The 20411-nt window shown below is 56.0% G+C and overlaps 1 protein-coding gene across 13 annotated transcripts in view; it reads left to right on the top strand.

Moving 5' to 3' along the window:
• PCNT (pericentrin) overlaps window positions 1-20411 on the top strand; it is a 105264-nt gene that overhangs the window by 79072 nt on the left and 5781 nt on the right. For 8 of the 13 annotated variants that reach the window (XM_060198853.1, XM_060198842.1, XM_060198849.1 and 5 more), the window contains 14 exons: window positions 1273-1427; window positions 2197-2391; window positions 2661-2837; window positions 3206-3401; window positions 3573-3795; window positions 3904-4054; window positions 4146-4787; window positions 7515-7723; window positions 8310-8412; window positions 9379-9552; window positions 11929-12048; window positions 12553-12785; window positions 13512-13573; window positions 19052-19175. In XM_060198853.1, the coding sequence (XP_060054836.1) occupies window positions 1273-1427; window positions 2197-2391; window positions 2661-2837; window positions 3206-3401; window positions 3573-3795; window positions 3904-4054; window positions 4146-4787; window positions 7515-7723; window positions 8310-8412; window positions 9379-9552; window positions 11929-12048; window positions 12553-12785; window positions 13512-13573; window positions 19052-19175 (2764 nt within the window). Of the gene's footprint in view, window positions 1-1272; window positions 1428-2196; window positions 2392-2660; window positions 2838-3205; window positions 3402-3572; window positions 4055-4145; window positions 4788-7514; window positions 7724-8309; window positions 8413-9378; window positions 9553-11928; window positions 12049-12552; window positions 12786-13511; window positions 13574-19051; window positions 19176-20411 lie in introns of all 13 variants that reach the window. The other 5 variants (XM_060198852.1, XM_060198851.1, XM_060198850.1 and 2 more) reach the window with 5 other exon arrangements.

Genomic DNA, 20411 nt, shown 5'->3' with positions numbered 1-20411 from the left:
TTTAAAATATTTATTTTCCCTTTTGTTGCCCTTGTTTTATTGTTTTGTTTTTTCTTTGTTTGTTTTTGCCTCCAGGGTTATTGCTAGGACTCGGTGCCGGCACTGCGAATCCACTGCTCCTGGGGGCTTTTCCCCCATTTTTGTTGCCCTTGTTATTATTATTGGTATTGTTGTTATTAATGCTGTTGTTGGATAGGACAGAGAGAAATGGAGAGAGGAGGGGAAGACGGGGAGGGGGAGAGAAAGACAGACACCTGCAGACCTGCTTCACCACCTGTGAAGCGACTCCCCTGCAGCTGGGGAGCCGGGGGCTTGAACCGGGGTCCTTACGCCGGTCCTTGCACTTTGCACCAGTGCGCTTAACCTGCTGTGCTACCGCCCGACCCCCTGTGTATCTTCTCTTTGTCCTCTCTCCCTCTCTGTTTTGTTTTTTCCTGCTGGGGTCTCATTGCTCCCTGACTGACTTCTGATAGACAGTGGCTTGGGTGGCAGTGCCGTGAACAGAGTGCTGGGCTTGGAGCGTGAAACCCCGGCCTCACCCCCAGGATGGCATGTGCCAGAGGGCTCTGGCTCTTTAGGTGAGAGACAGAGGGAAGTACTGCAGGGAGCTTCCTCCAGAGTGAGTGAGTGTGAGTGTGTGTGTGTGTGTGTGTGTGTGTGTGTGTGTGTGTGTGTGTGTGTGTCTAGAGCCTAGCTTGTGCTCATCTGTCTCTCTCTCTGTGCACCTTCCTTGTCTCCAGCCTTCTCTCTGGGTCTCTTCCTCTCAGGTGGTCTGTGAAGTCTGAGAGTAGTTCAGGGCCCTCGGTGCTTCTGAGAGGTTCGGCTTTCTGTTTGGAGACTCCCCACCTCAGGCTGGCCTCCGAGTTCCCTCCTCACCTGGATGGGGGGCCGGAGCAGGCTATTGCCCACCCCCATGCTGCCTGTCCTACAGTGGGCACCCCTGCCTGTCCTGGGTCTGTGCGGGCACTGCATGGTTCCCCACCCCTGTGAGGGTCGGCTCTGCCCTCTGGGGACACGTTCATGGGGAGCATGTCATGAGGGGACAGCTCACCTGTGATGCGCGTGTTTGAGCCCCATCATCTGGCACCCCCTCAGGGGCTTTGTTCTCTGACTTTATAAACCCCTCAGGTGTCTTTGTAACCCTGGATGACTGCTGTCGGGGAGGGCGGCAGCCGCCCTCTCCTGGTGTTTCTGGCCCTGCCTGACCCCCACAGGTGAGGCTCAGCCTGGCTTTGCATGGAGGTGGCAGCCCCTGACTTGATGTATGTCCAGGTGACGGTTCGGGATGCAGAGAGAAGCTAACGGAAGGCTCCACAAGTCTCCAAGGTCCCACTGCTGGCCCTGCAGTACCTCCTGTCTCTTCCAGAAGGTTCTGCCAGTCTCTGGGAGCCATGAAGGGGAAAGAGTTGTATCCGAAGCAAGTGAAGGTACCAGGTTCTGTCCGCTCTGATGCCCTGGGGTGGGTGGTGCAGTGTGAGCAGCTAGCACAGGACTCAGCTTCCTGATTGAGCATGGGGGTCAGAGTTTGGCCCTCCTGTGGCCCTCACTCCCTATTCTGTATGTCCTGCACGCAGCCAGGGCTCCCTGCTCAGAGCCACTTGAGAGCAGTGCCACGTGAGAGTGGTCCTGGGGCTGTCCCCATTCTGTAGACACAGACGCCTCCCCAGGACTTTTCTACAATTCCCTCCCCATCCATGTCCCTCAAGGTGCTGCCCTCCTGCATCAGTCACCCAGACTTGCTTCTGCCCCACCCTAACCCTAACCCTGTCTGTGTCCCCGCCTCAGGTCAGCTCCCCATCTGCCCATCCCCCTCACGTCAGCTCCCCGTGTGTGTCCCCCTCCTCAGATTAATACCCCTCTGTCCACCCCCCTCAGGTCAGCACCCGTCTGTCCCCTCTCCCCCCAGGTCAGCTCCCCGTGTGTGTCCCCCTCCTCAGATTAATACCCCTCTGTCCACCCCCCCTCAGGTCAGCACCCGTCTGTCCCCTCTCCCCCCAGGTCAGCTCCCCGTGTGTGTCCCCCTCCTCAGATTAATACCCATCTGTCCACCCCCCTCAGGTCATCTCCTGTCTGTCCCCCTACCTCAGGTCAATATCTCTCTGTCCACCCTCAGGTCAGCTCCTGTCTGCCCCCCCCCCAGGTCAGCTCCCATGTCTGTCTGTCCCCACCCTCGTCAGTCCCCTGTCTGTCCCGCAGGCGTTGCTGCAGATGGTGTGTAACGAGAGCCACCAGATTCTGGCCCTGTCGGAGTACCGGGGTCTTCCCAGCACCCTGAGCAAAGGGGAGCCAAACACCCCACTCGAGTGCTTCCCTAGGGAGGGCCTGGGCCAGCTGGAGGTGGCGCCAGCTCTACGGGGTCCTCTCACGCCGGCACCCCCACAGGGAGAGCAGGTATGGAGGTCCTGGAGGGGCAGCGAGGGCCCTGGATCTAGGCTGCTCTTTGTGTTGGGGAGGTGCTGTCCATGAGGGTGTCACGTGCAGCCCCTTCCACTCTGCTAGGGCAGGAGGGGTCTCAGGCATGGTGGGGAAGGGCGTGAGCAGGGCCTGGGCGGGGGCTGTGCGTGAAGCACGTCCTGTGCCTGGGTTGGGGGGCGGACGCTGCACGGGTGCCTGGGTTGGCGGGGTGTGTCGTGACCCGCGTGTCTCAACCCTCTGCACAGGAGCCACCTGGTCTTTGCCCTGATTGGAGGGGAGAGTTTCTTCAAATGGTGCAGGAGGCCTTCGAGAAACAGCGGGAGACACTGAGGACGGAGCTGCAGTCACAGCCCCAGGGCAGACCTGAGCTTGGGCCCTGCAGCTCCCTGTGGGAGAGGCTGGAGAGGCTGGCCTGTGAGCAGGTGGGCAGGGCAGACCCTCCCCTGCTCAGGACGTAGGGCCTGTTGGTACCCAGGGTGGTTCCAAACCCGGAGCCTGTGGTACTTGGGTCAGAGAGCAGAGACCAAAGCAGGTCAGAGGTGCCTGGGGCCTCCTTGGGTCCCACTGCCTCCCCCTCCTGGCGCCTCACGTCTGTCTCGGTGCAGTCGGTGCTGTGACACAGCTGTCATCCTACCAGAGTGGGTACTGGTGTTTCCAGAGCCCTGGCTAGCTGTCATGAGTGAAAGACCCCAGTGAGCCCGGGGGGACGCTCTTTCCCTGAGCCCTGGCCTTTCCTGCGGTGGGGGTGGGGGTTTCCTGAGTGACAGACCCCCATGTCCCCGCTCTGTAGGGGGACCTGCGGGAGAAGTCACCAGTGTCCCTGCAGGGGCCGGACAGGAACAGCCTGCTGCTGGAGGTGCAGGCCCTGCGCGCCCAGTTGCGGCTGACGCACCTGCAGAACCAGGAGAAGCTGCAGCAGCTGTGCACGGCACTGACCAGCGCGGAGGCCCGGGGCAACCGGCAAGAGCACCAGCTGCGTAGGCAAGGTGGGTCTGCCCTCCCCTGGCCAGGGCACCCGGGGAGCCGTGTCCCTGATCTCCCCAGTCCTTGACCTGTCAGGGAGGCAGCTGTCTGCCTGCGACACGGGCACAGAGGCCGCCAGACTGTCACCTGCGCTCTTTGCCGTGCTGAGGAGACACTGTGCTCTGGCTTTTCAGTTGAGCTGCTGGCCTACAAGGTTGAGCAGGAGAAGTGCATCGCCAGCGGCCTTCAGAAGACGCTGAGTGAGGAGCAGGAGAAAGCCAGCGGCACCCAGAGGCTGCTGGCGGCGGAGCAGAGTGTTGTCAGGGACCTGAGGGCCGAGCTGGGCCAGTGCAGGCAGGAGAACGAGAGGCTGCTGGCCTCCCTGAGTGACGTGCAGAAGGAGGTGCTGCAGCTGAGGTGCGTGGGGGCCAGGTCTCTCCTGGGGTGGCGCCATCCTGCTCACTCTCAGTGTGAGGAGAGGCGAAGGGTGCGTCCACCCGTGCCCTCACAGCGGGGTGTGTGCAGGTCACTGCTGGACTGCAAGGAACAGGACCTGCGGGCTGCTCTGCGGGAGCTGGAGGCTGGGCGCGGGCAGGAAGAGGCCCTGCAAGGCCAGCTGGAGGAGGAGCGGCTGCGGCACCTGCAGAGGGAGGGCCAGAGCACCAAGGCCCTGGAGGTGAGGAGGCTGTGGGGCACACCCCGCGGCGGGGCTGCCGGGTGGGGAGGCTCAGACGGATGCTGGTGCCTTTCCCGCCCTCCCATCACAGGAGCTGCAGAGCTCTCTGAACAAGCAGCTGGCACAGAGTGACCGGCTGCGCGTGGCCCTGAAGCACGAGCAGATGGCCAGGGACAACCTGCAGAAGGAGCTGCGCATCGAGGCCTCGCGCTGTGAGGCGCTGCTGGCGCAGGAGCAGGCGCAGCTGGCGGAGCTGCAGCGCAGCCTGGAGGCCGAGCGGGGCCGCGGGCGCGAGCTGAGCGAGGCCCTGCAGCACGAGCGTCTGCTCAGCCGCAGGGCGCAGGAGGCCTGTGCTCACCAGGAGGGGCAGGCCCAGCGTGCGCTTCTGCGCGAGCTCCAGGACGAGCAGGCCCGCGTGCGCGAGCTGCAGGCCTCTCTGGAGAAGGCGCAGCAGCAGGCCATGCGCACGCAGCAGCGGCTAGAGGCCGAGGTGCGGTCGCGCTGCGAGGAGCTGCAGAAAGAGAAGGAGGTGAGTGCCGCCGCAGAGGCCCCACGGGCCCGGACGCCAGAGTCCAGCCGCTCCTCGCAGGGGGAGCGGGCGCGGGCAGAGTTAGCGCAGCTCCCCCAGAGGCCGAGAGAGTGCGAGGCACACAAGGCGCCCAGGAGCAGAGCCCAGCAGTGCCGAGTGGACAAGGACAGCTGGCAGCAGTGGCAGAGGGACAAGGAGAAGCTGGTGAGAGCCGCGGGCCACCACGCGGAGGGTCAGGTCAGGCTGTACCCAGCGGTGCCCTGCTGGTGTAGACCGGGCCCCGGGTGCTTGGCTCCTGTGTGCGGTGTGGGCACAACCATCCACCTGCGTTGGAAGGCCGTCCGGGCCAGACCATACCTGCTGACTGCCCGGCCTCTCTGCCCTCGGGCTCCTGCGGTGTTGCCCCAGCCCCAGTCAGGAGCCCCGGACCCTGGTTTGCTCCTTGCTCCAGACTGTCTGTCCGGCCCTGGCCTCTCCACAGGCACTCATGGCTGGCTCTTCTGTTTCTGCAAAGAATGCCCCTGGGATCTTTGTTGAGGCTGATCGGGTGGGTAGGCCGCTCGAGGACTCTCCCCATGTGGAGCGCAGGAAGTCTCCTTACTGTACTGTTTTGTTAACTGCTCAGCTCCGGCTGATGGTGGTGTTCAGGGCTAAACCTGGGACCTCAGAGCCTCAGGCATGAAAGGTGTTTGCACAACTGCTGTGCTGTCTCCCCAGCCCTCTTCTGTTAAATTGTAGGTGTTGCTTTTCATGCTGTTGTGAGTGGAATTGTTTTCTTGACTCCATTCTTCCTGTGTCTCCCCTTTCTGTCATCTTGCCTGGCTGCATGGCGTGTGTGGCTGCTGAGGGCAGACAGCTTGGCCTCACTGAAGTATGATGGCGGCTCTGCACTTTCTTATTTTCCCCTTTTGTTGCCCTTGCTGTTTTACTGTTGTGGTTGTTGTTGTTGATGTTGTTGTTGGACAGGACAGAGAGAAATGGAGAGAGGAGGGAAGGCAGAGAGGGAGAGAGAAAGACAGACACCTGCAGACCTGCTTCACTGTCTGTGAAGCGACTCCCCTGCAGGTGGGGAGCCGGGGGCTCGAACCGGGATTCTTACGCCGGTCCTTGTGCTTTGTACTATGTGCATTTAACCTGGTGTGCCACTGCCCAGCCCATGGTAGTTACTATTATTTTTAAAATTTTTAAAAACTATTTATTTTTCCTTTCTGTTGCCCTTTTTTATTATTGTAGTTGTTGTTGTTGTTATTGATGTCGTTGTTGGATAAGACAGAGAGAAATGGAGAGAGGAGGAGGAGAGAAAGACAGACACCTGCAGACCTGCTTCACCACCTATGAAGTGACTCTCCTGCAGGTGGGGAGCCGGGGGCTCGAACCGGGATCCTTACGCTGGTCCCTGCGCTTTGCGCCACCTGCGCTTAACTCACTGCGCTACCGCCCGGCCCCCGTGGCTATGGATTTTCATCGGTGCTTTTTGATGTTGTTATTTTTTAAACATCTTATTTATTTCTATATCGGCTAGAGACAGAGAAGTCAAGAGGGATAGGGAAGATAGCAAGAGAGAGAGAGAGAGAGACACTGGAATCACAGCTTCACCACCTGTGAAGCTTTCTGCCTGCAGGTGGGGCCTGGGGGCTTGAACTTTGGTCCTTGTGCATTCAACTGGGTGCACCACCACCTGCTCCCTCTCCCCTTTTCTAAATTTTTTGCTTTTAAAATCATCACAAGGGCTACCTCTGGTTCTCAGTGCCTGCACAATGAACCCATCGCCCCTGGTGTCCTTTCTTCTCCCTTCCTTTTTGTTTTTGATAGAGGCAAGGAGAATAGAGGTCCATGCAACACTGCTCCAGCACATTTGAAGTTTTCCCTGCAGGGGGTTGAACCTGGGTCCTTGTGCATGGCAGCATGGACACTCGGCCGGTGCCCCACCACCCGGCCCTCTCGCCAGTGCTTGTGACTGAAGGAAGTCCCCTTCTACTCCCCGTTATTTTAACTTAGTTGCTTTTTTTTTTTTTTTTTAAATCATGAGAACGTTGCTTTCTTGTGTCTTTTGTATTTTGAAGAGTTTGTTCTTTGTTGTGCTGATAGTCATATTTCTTTTTCTTTTTCTTCTTTTAATCAGACCGCTGCTCAGCTCTGGCTTTAGTGGTGCTAGGGACTGAACCTGAGACCTCAGAGTGTCAGGCAGGAATCTGTTGCGCTACCATTATGCTACTGCCCCGTCTGTATTGGCTTTCAAATGCTGAGCTACTTCTGAGTCTCACTTGCGGTGGGGCGTGAGCCCAGGTCCTCACAGGGTGAGGTGCGCACTGTTGTGGGAGCGTCACTGCCTGACCCCGGCTTGCTGTGAGTTTTATTAAGGATTCACAGCTGTATTTATAGGGGGTGTTAGTCGGTAGCTCTCTTCCATTCTCCAATCTCGGCTGTGAAGTCAGGGTAGTCACACAGCCATGACTGCATGTGACCGGCTAGGGTCTCCCTCCTGTCTCTGGGCCGGCCGGTCGAACATTTTATGAGTGGCTCACTGTGCAGGCTGTCTGGGGTCTGGCTGTTTGCAGGGTCACCCTGTCAGGGCGCTGTATTTCGGCTGTCAGACCAGCTGAGGTAGTACTGGAAGTGGCACTTCCAGTACTTCCGCACCTGTGCTTGTGCTCCCCGTGCTGTTCCCTGTGTCGATGTGTGAGTGTGAACCCAAGTGGGAGTGTGTGGTCCCTGCCCCTCAGCCTGGCCAGGCTCCTCCTGAGCTCCGCTCAAGTCCTGAGCGGCCACGGGACGGCCCCTCTCTGCAGAATCCTGACCATGCGCCCCACGGTGGGGCTGCGGGGTGGCCCTGAGGGTCCTGCTCTGGGGTCTGACTTTGGGGACCCCTGCTCTGCCTGACTGGTCCCGGGCCTCCTCTGACGGCCCCTCTACTGTTTGCCGTGACCACAGCGAGAGCTGGAGCTGCAGCGCCAGCGGGACCAGCACAAGGTGAGGCAGCTGCAGCGGGCCGTGCGGGAGCTGGAGGCCCAGGAGGCTGCAAGGCCCTGCCTCCCGGCAGAACAGATCCAGCAGCAGCAGCGAGGCCTGGAGGAGGCGCGGCAGCAGCTTCTGTGTGCGGCCGTTCTCCTGAGCAGCTTTGTTAGCCAGACCCTGGACAGGTGAGGCCCCAGTGCTGTCCTGGGCAGGCACGGTCAGGTGGGGTTGTGGCTTCTCAGACCAGAAGTGGCCCTCGCCCCCAGCACTGACCCTCAGTCCAAGAGTGTCCCTTCCCCCCAGCACTGACCCTCAGATCGGGAGTGTCCCTCCTCCCCAGCACTGACCCTCAGATTGGGAGTGTCCCTCCTCCCCAGCACTGTCCAGCACTTTGACCAGGTGTCTCCTTACTAGCACTCTACCTCCTGGGCCAGGTGTCTGCTCTCTCGTTCACACTGCTCACCATGCAGAGAGCTGGTGGATGCGACTCCTGCCTGTTTGTGCTCCCAGGCTGGTGCCTGGGTGCTCTGGGCCTCGCCAAGGCCCCAGCCAGCACCCCTGCCTGCCAGCACCTTCCCGCTCTGCCTTTGGTGGGTGTCTCTTCTCAGGAAGCTCAGGCTCTGGGCCAGGTCAGGTTGCTGCGGTGACTCTGTGGCCTTATGGCATCTGCGCAGAGAGGAGAGCACAGGCCATCGCTGTGTGGCTCTGCTCCGGTGGGGCAGCACATCTGCCTCTGTGGCTCAGGGGCCTTCTCCACACCCATGTTCACAGGACAATCAGTGACTGGACCTCGTCAAATGAGAAGGCGGTGGCCTCACTGCTGCACACGTTGGAGGAGCTCAAGGCCGAGCTGAGCACAACGAGCCCTTCCCTGGTGAGCAGGGAGCGTCCACCTCCTAGCTTCCTTCCTGCTGGCCTCCTCCCTCTCTCCCCACTCTCCCTCGGCACCTTCTGGACTCACGTCTGCACCCCCAGCTCCACCGTCTGGCTGAGCTCACTCTTGTCTGAACCGCTCCTGCCCTGCGGTCTGAGGCCCCGTGGGTCACTTTGGCCAGAGTGAGGCTGAGGTCTCTGGGGCCTTTGAGTGCTGGGGCTGAGGCCCAGTCACTGAGAGGGAGTCCCAAGAACTCTCCTGTGAGGGGCAGGGCAGGCTGGGGGGCTGCCCTCAGGCCCTGGCACTGTGGTGCCCAGGTATGATGGTATGTTCCCTGTGTGCTGGGCACCGGTGCCTCTCTCCGTGTGCCCGCAGGTGACTGCTGTGGAAATGGCAGGAACTGAGTCCCTGTGCGCTGTGTAGACTTGTCCCTGTCACCTGTGTACAGGGCTTTTAGAGCAAGCTGGACAGGCTGGCTGTGTTGGGGGACAGCACAAGGCTCTGCACAGGACTCTGGCCTGAGGCTCTGAGGGCCCAGGTTCAGTCCCCAGCACCACTGTCAGCCAGATAATAACAACAACAGTAATAATAATGCTGATGAGATAGCACAGTGGTTCTGCAAAATGCTCTCCTGCTTGAGGTTCCTTGTTCCCATGTTCTGTCCCCAGCACCACCATTAGCTAGAGCTGAGCAGGGCTCTGGGGAAAATAATTAGTAATAACTAGCAATAATAATATACACAGGGGTTCTGCAAAAGACTCCTGCCTGAGGCTGTGAAGGCCCAGGTTCAGTCCCCAGCACCACCGTCAGCCAGAGCTCAGCAGGGCTCAGGCCTCTCTCTGTACAAGGCTCCCTCTGGCCCCTGAGTAGGTTTAGTCTAAATTCTGCGGCGGCCACAGTGAGAAGTTGTGTGTTTCTCCAGCTCTTCCAACGATGATTCTCTTCCTCTTTTGTTCTCGTTTGAAGCAGAAGGACTCAGCAGGGCTGCCCTTGCAGCTGATGGACGTCGTGCTGAAGGACAATGAGTGTCTTCGGCAGGCGCTGGGCATGGCCGCCCAGGAGAAGGCGGAGCTGAGCCGGGCCGTGTGCAGGCTGGAGAAGACACTCAAGCACCACCTGCTCAGGGGCTGTGCGCTGAGCGTACGTGTCAGGGTGGGTCCGTGTCAGGGTGGGTCCCCCGGTCCCGCTGGGTGCTCGGGGCTGTGTGCTGAGCGTATGTGTCCTGGAGTGGGTCCCCCGGGTCCCGCTGGGTGCTCGGGGCTGTGTGCTGAGCGTATGTGTCCTGGAGTGGGTCCCCCGGGTCCCGCTGGGTGCTCGGGGCTGTGTGCTGAGCGTATGTGTCCTGGAGTGGGTCCCCCGGGTCCCGCTGGGTGCTCGGGGCTGTGTGCTGAGCGTATGTGTCCTGGAGTGGGTCCCCCGGGTCCCGCTGGGTGCTCGGGGCTGTGTGCTGAGCGTACATCTCCAGGTAGGTCCCCTGGTCCCAATGGGTGCCATGTGTCCCTAGTTTGGGGGTGCTTCCACTCTGTTCCTGAATGTTGGTGAGTATGTCAGATGTCTTCATCTGAGTGGTGTTTGTAGAGTTTTCACCAGCTTTTAGCTTCCAGGAGCTTCCTAGTTTTTGTTTTCGGTGTCCAGTAATAGGTGCTCTTGGTTTCATTCATTCTGTCCAGTTTGCTTAACGTTGGATTTATACTTTGCTGTGTTTTCTCAAGATGAAATTGGCATTGGGACTTGAGACATTCTTTCAAATACAGCGTCTCGTCCTGCAGGTGTCCTTTCACAGACTGCTTAGATGACTCCACAGATGTTTGATGTGATGAATTTAAGTTTTAGCCTCCTATTCTGGATTGCCCCTTCTGGCCTAGATGGCTGGGTCTCTTCTCGACGCTCTGCTGTTACCTAGTTCCCGTGCAGTCTTGCCAGAGAACCTGCCTTGGGTAATTTCAGTCCCTTGAAGCGAGGATTGTGGGAACCAACATTTGGCCCCACAGGAGTGTCCTGAGCACTCTTGGAGCTGCTGGAGCTCTCAGTGTGTCCTGCAGGGAGAGTGACGGGGTCCTCCATGGCCTCGGGACCTTCCCGCTCTACAGTTTGCTGCCGTGTTCCGGTTGTCTTTGCCCGTTTGGAAGTCTTTTGGGAGTGAGAGGGCCTGGCTCAGCAGGCTCACGCCTGTGCTTCTGAAGTGAGAACACGGAGGCTCATGTACTTGCCCTGGGTCTCTGCTCCAGAACACTGAGGAACCCCTGTGGGTCCCCGTCCAGGACATCGCAGTGGGCCTGTGTGGCCCTCTAGATTGTCCTTGTTCTGTGTAAAAGCCCTTGGGGAGACCAGGAAGTGAGCACTTAGTTTATGCTTCTGTATCTGTTTGTTTCATGAGAATGAGGGCCAGAGCTCTGTTCAGCACGTTCACTGCCGGGCTTGGGCAAGTCCAGCGCTCTGCTGGCTGAGCCTCCCAGCTGCACGGGACAGGCATGTGAAAGAAGTAATACACCTGGGAGGTGGCACAGCGACTGAGAGCTGGCCTTACAGACATGAGGCCCCAGGCTCAGTCCACAGCATCACATGTGCCAGGGTGGTGCTTGGCTCCCCCCTGTCATTCATTAGCAGAGATACATGTCTGAATGCTCAGAGAGGCAGACTTGCTCCTGCACGTCTCCAGAGAACTCCTGCCAGGGCACTTCTTTATGCAAACGGCAGTTGTCAGAGGCAGGGCAGCATCTCCTTCCGCCTCCTGCTCAGGGATGCCATGCCACGCCACGCCACCCCACTCCACGCCACCCCACTCCACGCCACCCCACTCCACGCCACTCCGCTGCCACGGCCAGCCTCCTCTGGCTACGCTCCAGCCGCTGGGCAGAGCTGCTCGCTGTGCAGTCTGCTAACTGGTGGGGACGGTCTGCTTCCCTCCCCGTGGGGTCCATCCTTCCCTGCGGATGTGGTTCCTCTGGCGTTGGCCTGTGTCCTTATCTGTCCCCGGCCAGGATGGTGACCGTGTGCTGGTGGGAGCCGCCTGGGTCAGAACTTCCAGCCCCAGAAACAGGTCATTTGTAGGCTCCGTGCTCTGTGTGGCCAGGCTGAGCACACACATGACTGACTGCCTGCACAGAAACACAGGTTCAAGCCCCCAGACCTGCCTGCAAGGGGGAGCTTCACAAGCAGTGGAACAGGGCTGTAGGGTCTCTCCTATCTTGGCTTCCCTCATGGCTTCTCTTTCTATATCTGCATCTATGCTTTATGCTTTGGATTTAGACTTATTTCACACATAGGTTTTCAGTTTTTAGTGAAAGCGTGCCTTAGGCACAGTCTCGCTTTATGTGTAGTGACCATTGCATAAGGGTTGACGGAGGAGGATGCAGCACCCTGCCCTGTCAGCCCGTGTGGGGACACGCCATGGGGACCTACTGAGGGGGGCAGGCAGCTGAGGCGTGTGAACTGGTCTGCCCCTGGGGCAGTGTAGGAGGCTCATCGACTCTTGTCTTCACTCTGTGGCTGAGTCTGCTGTCTACTTCATTCCAGAAGCCTGACAGGTCTGCTTGGAAGCAGGACAGATCAGCTCTGCCGTGCTCCCCACGGCACACTGAGTCGGGGCTTTCCCCAGCAGCAGCCAGCAAGGAGACCGGCTCTGGACACATCAGGGTGAGCTGAGGGTGGTGTGTGTGTGCTCATGTGCCTTTGTGTGGCTGTGCTCTGCATCTGCTTTCAGAGCAGAGCCAGCGGGTCCCTTGGGTCCTCTCTCCACACGGTTCCCACAGCCCAGAGCTGCAGCCACATGCCATCTCCAAAGCCCACTCCTGGCCGGTCCCTGCTATGTACATGTGGGGTAGACAGGTGTGAGAGTGGTGCCCCATCCAGTCTCCACGCTGCCGCGTTCTGTGCCCCCTGGCCGTGCTGTCATCCTCATGGCCACCATCACTCTGGCCTCCTTGCTCAGTGGATGCTGGTGCTTGCTGTCCACTTATCCTGCTCTGGGGGAAGCCGGAGGCTGGGTGCAGTGTGTGGGGCCGTGGGCCTGCTTGGTGGCCAGGGCTGTCTCTGAGCCATGTGCCCTGCCTCCTGGGAGCTCAGGAGACGGGCATCTCAGTGCGGATGTCTGTGCCATCGTCTCTGGCGAGTGTCAGGTGAAATTTTGTTCCCTTTCAGATGGAAAAACTGTACCTGCATTATCTGAGAGCAGAAAGCTTCAGAAAAGCTCTGGTTTATCAGAAGAAGTACCTCTTACTATTGATCGGTGGATTCCAGGACTCTGAACAAGAGACACTCTCCATGATTGCCCATCTGGGAGTGTTTCCTTCCAAGGCAGACAGGAAGGCTGCCGTGTCTCGCCCTCTGACGCGGTTCCGCACGGCGGTCAGGGTCGTGGTCGCCATCCTAAGGTGATGTGGAGACAGGAGCGAGTCGCCTCCTTCAGACCGGGAGGTGCCGCCCGACAGTGGGTTTGGGTCGTTTTCTAGTTTTCTTGGGAAATGCTGCACTTGAATATGAAGACAGTGACACTGAGGGAAGGCTGCCCGGTGGCTACAGCTCTGTGTCTCAGACCCTGGGCTCCATCATGGCAGCCAAACCAAAGGAGATAACGCCAGTTGAGGCCTTGAAGGAAATATCGATGACACTTGTCTCAGTCAGTGAGGCTCAGACTTGCATGCCTGGGTCACCAGAGGCTGTAGGTTCAACCCCTCACACCACCTTATGCTCGAGCTGAACGGGGTCTTTATCTTTCTCTCTCTCTCTCTCTCTCTCTCAAATGAGTAAGTCTTCTGAAAAGTAGGGGCAGACAGTCTTATATGGAGGGTCTGCTCTCCGTAAGGAGGGGTTGTGGATCCCACTGTCCTAGGAGAGCGTCTCAGACCACCCACCCACACTACACTCACCACCCCAGCCTGTCCTAGCTCCTCCTGACACCTGCCCTGCTCTGAATGCAGCCTGTGGCCAGGCTGTTTGGCCCTGAGCCCAGTGTGTGGCGTTAATGCTGGCACGGAGCCAGGCTGCAGTGACCCTGGGCCAGGCACGTGCTGCTGGCCTGCAGGACCTGCCCCTCCGGGTGCCCGTTCTCAGTGGCTCCCTGTGAGACTGGAGTCTCAATGCTTATTTCTCCTTTACAGATTGAGATTCTTGGTGAAGAAGTGGCAAGAAGTTGATCGGAAGGGAGCCCTGGGGCGACCAGGTGAGACCCAGCACTCTCCTGCCCACTTTGTCCGGCTGGGGCAGTGTGTCCGGAGGGTCCAAAGGGTTTCTCATCTGTGAAGGAGATTGGCCCCAGGAGACCAGTGCTGGGGGAAGCAGAGGTGCCCACACAGGTGGTCACTGCCTCTGGTGGGAAGTGGCTCTCTCAGTGAGTGGACCTGGTCCTCCCACAGCACCGGGCCCTTGCACCGAGCTAGGTTCAGGCTCTTGGGCTTCTGACAAAGCCCAGCCTGAGCAAATACAAGGCACACAAATGTGGGTTTCTTCTAGAACTTTCATTTCTTCGACCAGGGTCCTGCTCCATTCTGGCACATAGTGGTGCCAGGGATTGAACTTGAGACCTCTGAGCCTTAGCCATGAAAATCTGTCATGTAAACTGCCATGCTGACACCCCCAGCCTCTCCATGATGTGTTCTATTTTTATTATTACTATTATTTTATTAATACACAAGAGGAGAGAGGACCAGATGCTGGAGATTGAACTCAGGACTTCATATATGCAAGTCTGGCGCTAGTTGCTGTGCAAACTCCATGGCCGCTCTTCTACATCTTTTTGGAACATGATTTTAAAAAGTTATTAGTGGGAGTTGGGCGGCAGCGCAGTGGGTTACGCACACCTGCAGGGGAGTCGATTCACAGGTGGTGAAGCAGGTCTGCAGGTGTGTCTTTCTCTCCCCCCTTCGTCTTCCCCTCCTCTCTCCATTTCTCTCTGTCCTATCCAACAATGACGACCTCAGTAACAAGAGCAATAAAAAACAACAAAAGGGAAAATAAATATAAATTTTTTAAAAAAGTTATTAGTGATTTATTAATGGTTTATGAGATCATAAGATTGCAGTGCTATGGTTCCACACTGCACTCAGCACTGCTGTTCTGTGCTCTCTCCCCCAGCCCCCTACAAGGATGATCACCATGGTTTTTCACAAAGTCTTAGCAACAGTTTGACTATTTTTTCTTCTTCTTTTTTTTTTTTAATATTTATTTATTGGCTAAAGACAGAGAAATTGAGAGGGATGGGGAAGATAGCAAGGGAGAGGGACAGACACCTGCAGCACTGCTTCACCACTTGTGAAGCTTCCCCCCTGCAGGTTGGGACCAGGGGCTTGAACCTTGGTCCTTGTGCATTGTAACATGTATGCTCAACCAGGTGCACCACTACCTGGCCCCCAAGATATTCTTTAAAATATCCATTAAAAACATTTTCTTTTTTTGGGTAAAGGAGACAGCACACTGGTTATGTAGGAAAACTCTCAGGCCTGAGGCTCCAAAGTCCCAGGTTCAATTCTCTGTACCACAGAGCTGAGCAGTGCTCTGCTATCTTTCTTTTTTTCTCTCACTGAAATAAAATAGAGAATGTAAAATAGGTTCTCCCTTACTAAATATGTCATACATTCCTGTCCATCCACACACAGGCCAACTGATGTAATAAAAAACCCCAGTTTCGGAGGTTGGCGGTAGTGCAGCAGGCTAAGCGCACATGGCACAAAATGGCACGGACCGGCATAAGGATCCTAGTTCAAGGCCCCAAGTCCCCACCTACAGGGTGGTAAAGCTTTACTGCTTTTACAAGCAGTAAAGCAGGTTTGCAGGTGTCTTATATATCTCTCCCTCTCCATCTTCCCAATCTCTCTTGATTTCTCCCTGTCCTATCCAACAACAGCAATGGCAACAATAACGGTTAAGGGCAACAAGGGCAACAAATGGGAAAAGATAGCCTCCTGGAGGAGGGGATTCGTAGTGCAGGCACCGAGCCCCAGCAATAACCCACTGTGGAGGCTGGACACACCCAGGGCCTGGGCAGTGTACAGGGTCAGGCAGCTCTGCGCATCCTGGATGTAGGCCATGACTGGCAGGGGGTAGAAGTTGGCCTGCAGAGGCAGCTTCTTCAGGTGTTGCCAGGGCTATACCTGGAAGCCACTGAGGTCTGTGAAGAAGGTGTGCAGGGCCAGTTCCTTGTTGATGTCCCGGATGTCCACCAGTGAGGATATGTGCAGAGACAGCCCCTCCACCCTGGGCAGATTATAAAGCCGGACCACCTGGTGGACGTGCTCGTAGCAGGCAACCCTGAGCAGAAGGGGCCTTCAGTGACCCGCACCACAGGAGGGTCCTTGGAGACATAGAGCAAGACCTGCAGCGAACCAGTGCCCGTACAAACAAGCAGACGAGGCACACGGGACACGTCTTCCCCGAGGGCTCAGCTGACCTGAGAGCACGCCTAGTGACGGAGCCAGAGCAGAGGGCAGCTCAAGACAGCGGCTCTGGTCAGACGCCCAGAGGAGGAAGAGGTGACGGGCGCAGGCAGGCTGCCACCTCAGCTCCGGGGGACGCAGGGTGCCATGGAAGCCGAACCCCAGGCCAAGACCGCCAGACAGACGCTGGTGCCTCTGCCGCCCCGCGGAGCACACATCTATTTTTTAAATTTTTTATGAGCTCACCTGTTTCAGTTTTTTGTATCATATGAGTAAAAGCATCCTATAGTTGTCATTCAGAAATGCAGGTCATTTGGTAACAGAAGTATAGCAACAAGAATCCTGGAACAAAAACATCAAATTAAAGAAACTCAAGGTTTCATATATGTTAGAGGATTATAAAAACAAAAAAAAGATGTAAGAATGATTAAGAATACTAGAGAGAAAAATGGCATCATTCAGAAAGAAAGGACCAAGGACCGTGTGTTTTATACGCAGCTTACAGTGAACATTGTGTGTAGTAACTCTGAAAGAGTCTTTCACTCTGTTCTTGTCTCGCCACTCTGCTTGGACAGCAGCTCTCCAACAACAGCTCTCCTCCCCTTTCATACTTGAAAGTAGTCTCATTCCTGCAACTTGTGCTTCTGGGTTTGCTTTGCTGCGTGTCACCTTGTGAGTTAGATGCTCCCTGTGTCTTTTTCTGTGACTCGGCAGTAACTTGCAAGGCAGATCTGGTAATGGTAAATGCCTTTAGTTTCTGAGTGTTGGGTACTGTTTTGCTTGCTCCATATCTGAACGATAGATAGTCTTACAGGGTAAAAATGTGTGTGGCTGGGGAGTCAGGCTGTAGCGCAGCGGGTTAAGCGCAGGTGGTGCAAAGCACAAGGACTGGCATAAGGATCCCAGTTCGAACCCTGGCTCCCCACCTGCAGGGGAGTTGCTTCACAGGCGGTGAAGCAGGTCTGCAGGTGTCTATCTTTCTCTCCTCCTCTCTGTCTTCCCCTCCCTCTCTCCATTTCTCTCTGTCCTATCCAACAACGACGACAACAACAATAATAACTACAACAATAAAACAACAAGGGCAACAAAAGGGAATAAATAAATAAAATAAAATAAAATTAAAAAAAAAAATGTGTGTGGCTGTTTGTTGTCTTTTAAAAACCTTGAATATGCCACTCCACTCTCTCCTAACTTCCATGGTTCCCGCAGAAAAGTCTGATGTGAGTTTGACTACACTGCCTTTGTAAGTAATTTTCTTTCCCCTGGTAGCTTATAAGATTTTATTTCATCCTTGACTTTTGATAGTTTCACAGTGATGTGTCTTGGTGTAGGCCTGTCTGAATTTAGGAATTGGGGAGATCTCTTTGCTTCTTGAACATCTGTAATCTGGCCATATCCCAGATTTGGAAGATTTCTGCTACTATTTGAATATGGCTTCTGCTCCATTCTTTCTCTCATTCCTTCCCTCCTAAGATCCCTATAATTCTGATATTTGCTTTTCTGATGGAGTATTCACTTTTTTCTTAAAATTTTCTTCTTTTCTGATAGAGTTCTCATTTTTCTGAAATATATATATATTTTTTTAATATTTATTTCCTTTTGTTGCCCTTGTTTTATTGTTGTAGTATTATTGTTGCCGTTGTCGTTGGATAGGACAGAGAGAAATGGAGAGAGGAGGGGAAGACAGAGAGGGGGAGAGAAAGACAGACACCTGCAGACCTGCTTCACCGCCTGTGCAGCGACTCTCCTGCAGGTGGGGAGCCGGGGGCTCGAACTGGGATCCTTACGCCGATCCTTGCGCTTAACCCGCTGTGCCACTGCCGGACTCTCTTCTGAAATCTTTCTACTCTTTCTACTTTGAAGGTAAAGGTGCGGTCAGCTTGTCTTCTGTGTCTGATGTTCTCTCTTCTAGATGGATGAGTGGGTGAGCCTACTTTCTCTTCACTTTTTTTTTTCTTTTGAGCCTACTTTCTTTTTTTCTCTTGACGTGCTATTTAAGACTGGTATGCATTCAAAGTGCTCCACATCCTATAACTCTGTTTTCAGGTTCTCCATTTGCTGATCAAGTGACTCTTTGAAATCATGGATTTCTTCCTCAGTTCGTTTCTCCATATTAATTGAGAGCCTGGCATTTCTCCAAATTTCCTGACAATGTATTTCCTAAGTTCTTTCTCTGACAGCTCTTCTGGATCTGCATCAAGTTTCTGGCTGCCATCCTGGCTCTGCAAAGCCAGCCTTGTCCTAGTTTACCCACCTGTTTTGGTTTCTGTTGTGGTCAGTTGGCGATTCTGGGTTCTGCTATGTACATGAGTTCTGAAGAAGTGACATTGTGTTGTGGCGCCTAATGTCTCTTAAACAAAGCCCTAATCTGGGGCTGGGTTGGGGAGGGAGGTCCCAGACTGATTCCTGAAAGTGGGAACTCTGCTATGAGGGCAGAGTTTTCCATATGCAGGGTGACCTGGTCCCATTCCCCAGGGTCTCAGTGGCAGCTGGGACACCTTAGCATTTGCCAGCCTTCCCTGATGCCATGAGAGTACAGTGTTGAGTTCCCTGCTTCCCCTGGGCAGCTCCCTGGAGCTCGTGATGTGCCTGTGGCTTCTGTGTCTCCTGTGCAGCTGTCCTGGGCTTCTTCCCTTCAGCCTCAAGGCTCCTTTACGTCTCCTGTGTGGACTTGAAGCCGCTGCAGATTCTGCCAGCTCCCTCCCTCCCTCCTGCTGTCCAGGCAGTCACCAGTCTTCAGAGGGTGATGCTCTCTCTTTACCAGAAATCCTAGCTGCTCTATGATGAAATTTGTTGAGTTATTTTGTTGTTGCATTTGCTTCCTGAGACTAGGTTGCCATAGAAGTAGTAAAGCATTTTTGATATTTATTTATTTATTTATTCTCTTTTGTTGCCCTTGTTGTTTTATTGTTGTAGTTATTGTTGTTGTTGTTGGATAGGACAGAGAGAAATGGAGAGAGGAGGGGAAGGCGGAGAGGGGGAGAGAAAGACAGACACCTGCAGACCTGCTTCACCGCCTGTGAAGCGACTCCCCTGCAGGTGGGGAGCCGGGGACTCGAACTGGGATCCTTACGCCGGTCCTTGTGCTTTGCGCCACCTGTGCTTAACCCGCTGCGCTACCGCCCGACCCCCTAAAACATGGTTTTTATAACATTAGAAATGGCTTAAATTTTTGTTTAAAAAGCTTACAGTTGAAGTTTTGGTAGATGGGCCTCCACTAAAATGTGTTTTTCTCCTAATTCTCTGCTGTGAAATGATCTGGGGACAAGCATTACTGGTGCCCCGGCAGCAGCAGGCCCGGCGAGAGGCCAGCGAGTCCCCGCCAACTCGAGATTCGTCTTCTGGCCACTCCAGGGACCCTGTGTCCAAGACATCCCCACGCAGGAGGCAGAGGTGAGTGAGCCCACAGAGGGCCAGGCCACGGCCTCTGACCTGGGTGCTTCAGGGGGTGACCCGGCACATGACCCTCAGGCTCACGGGCCATGGTCAGCCCTATGGGCACCCAGTGCCTGGGGAGCTGGGCTGGTTCCCGTGTCTCTGTGTGCCCACCCAGCTCCTGTCTGTTCTGAGGGCATGTTGTCGTGTCAGCACATGAGGCCGTCACCCCGATTTGTCAAAGTAGGAAGAGCACTCATGTCCCTTCACATGGGGGGGAGGGGCATCTGCCCTCACACTCCATGGGGTCATCTGCCTCACATGGTGTGGGCTCATCTGCCCTCACACTCCATGGGCTCATCTACCTCACACGGTGTGGGGTCATCTGCCATCACACTCCATGGGGTCATCTGCCTCACACGGTATGGGGTCATCTGCCCTCACACTCCATGGGCTCATCTGCCCTCACACTCCATGGGCTCATCTACCCTCACACGGTGTGGGGTCATCTGCCCTCAGACTCCATGGGCTCATCTGCCTCACACGGTGTGGGGTCATCTGCCCTCACACTCCATGGGGTCATCTGCCTCACACGGTGTGGGGTCATCTGCCCTCAGACTCCATGGGCTCATCTGCCCTCACATGGTGTGGGGTCATCTGCCCTCACACTCCGTGGGCTCATCTACCTCATACTCCATGGGCTCATCTACCTCATACTCCATGGGCTCATCTGCCCTCACACTCCGTGGGCTCATCTGCCCTCAGACTCCGTGGGGTCATCTGTCCTCACACCCCGTGGGGTCATCTGCCCTCAGACTCTGTGGGCTCATCTGCCCTCAGACCCTGTGGGGTCATCTGCCTTCACACTCCGTGGGCTCATCTGCCCTCAGACTCTGTGGGGTCATCTGCCCTCACACTCCATGGGGTCATCTGCCCTCAGACTCCATGGGGTCATCTGCCCTCACACTCCATGGGCTCATCTGCCCTCAGACTCCGTGGGGTCATCTGCCCTCACACTCTGTGGGATCATCTGCCCTAACACCCCATGGGGTCATCTGCCCTCACACCCCATGGGGTCATCTGCCCTCACACCCCATGGGCTCATCTACCTCACATGGTGTGGGGTCATCTGCCCTCACACTCCATGGGGTCATCTGCCTCACACAGTGTGGGGTCATCTGCCCTCAGACTCCATGGGCTCATCTGCCTCACACGGTGTGGGGTCATCTGCCCTCACACTCCGTGGACTCATCT

The sequence above is a fragment of the Erinaceus europaeus genome, chromosome 9 (genome assembly GCF_950295315.1).
Source record: "Erinaceus europaeus chromosome 9, mEriEur2.1, whole genome shotgun sequence".
In the NCBI taxonomy this organism is placed as follows: Eukaryota; Metazoa; Chordata; class Mammalia; order Eulipotyphla; family Erinaceidae; genus Erinaceus; species Erinaceus europaeus.
This window is presented reverse-complemented; position numbering and strand designations above follow the sequence as displayed.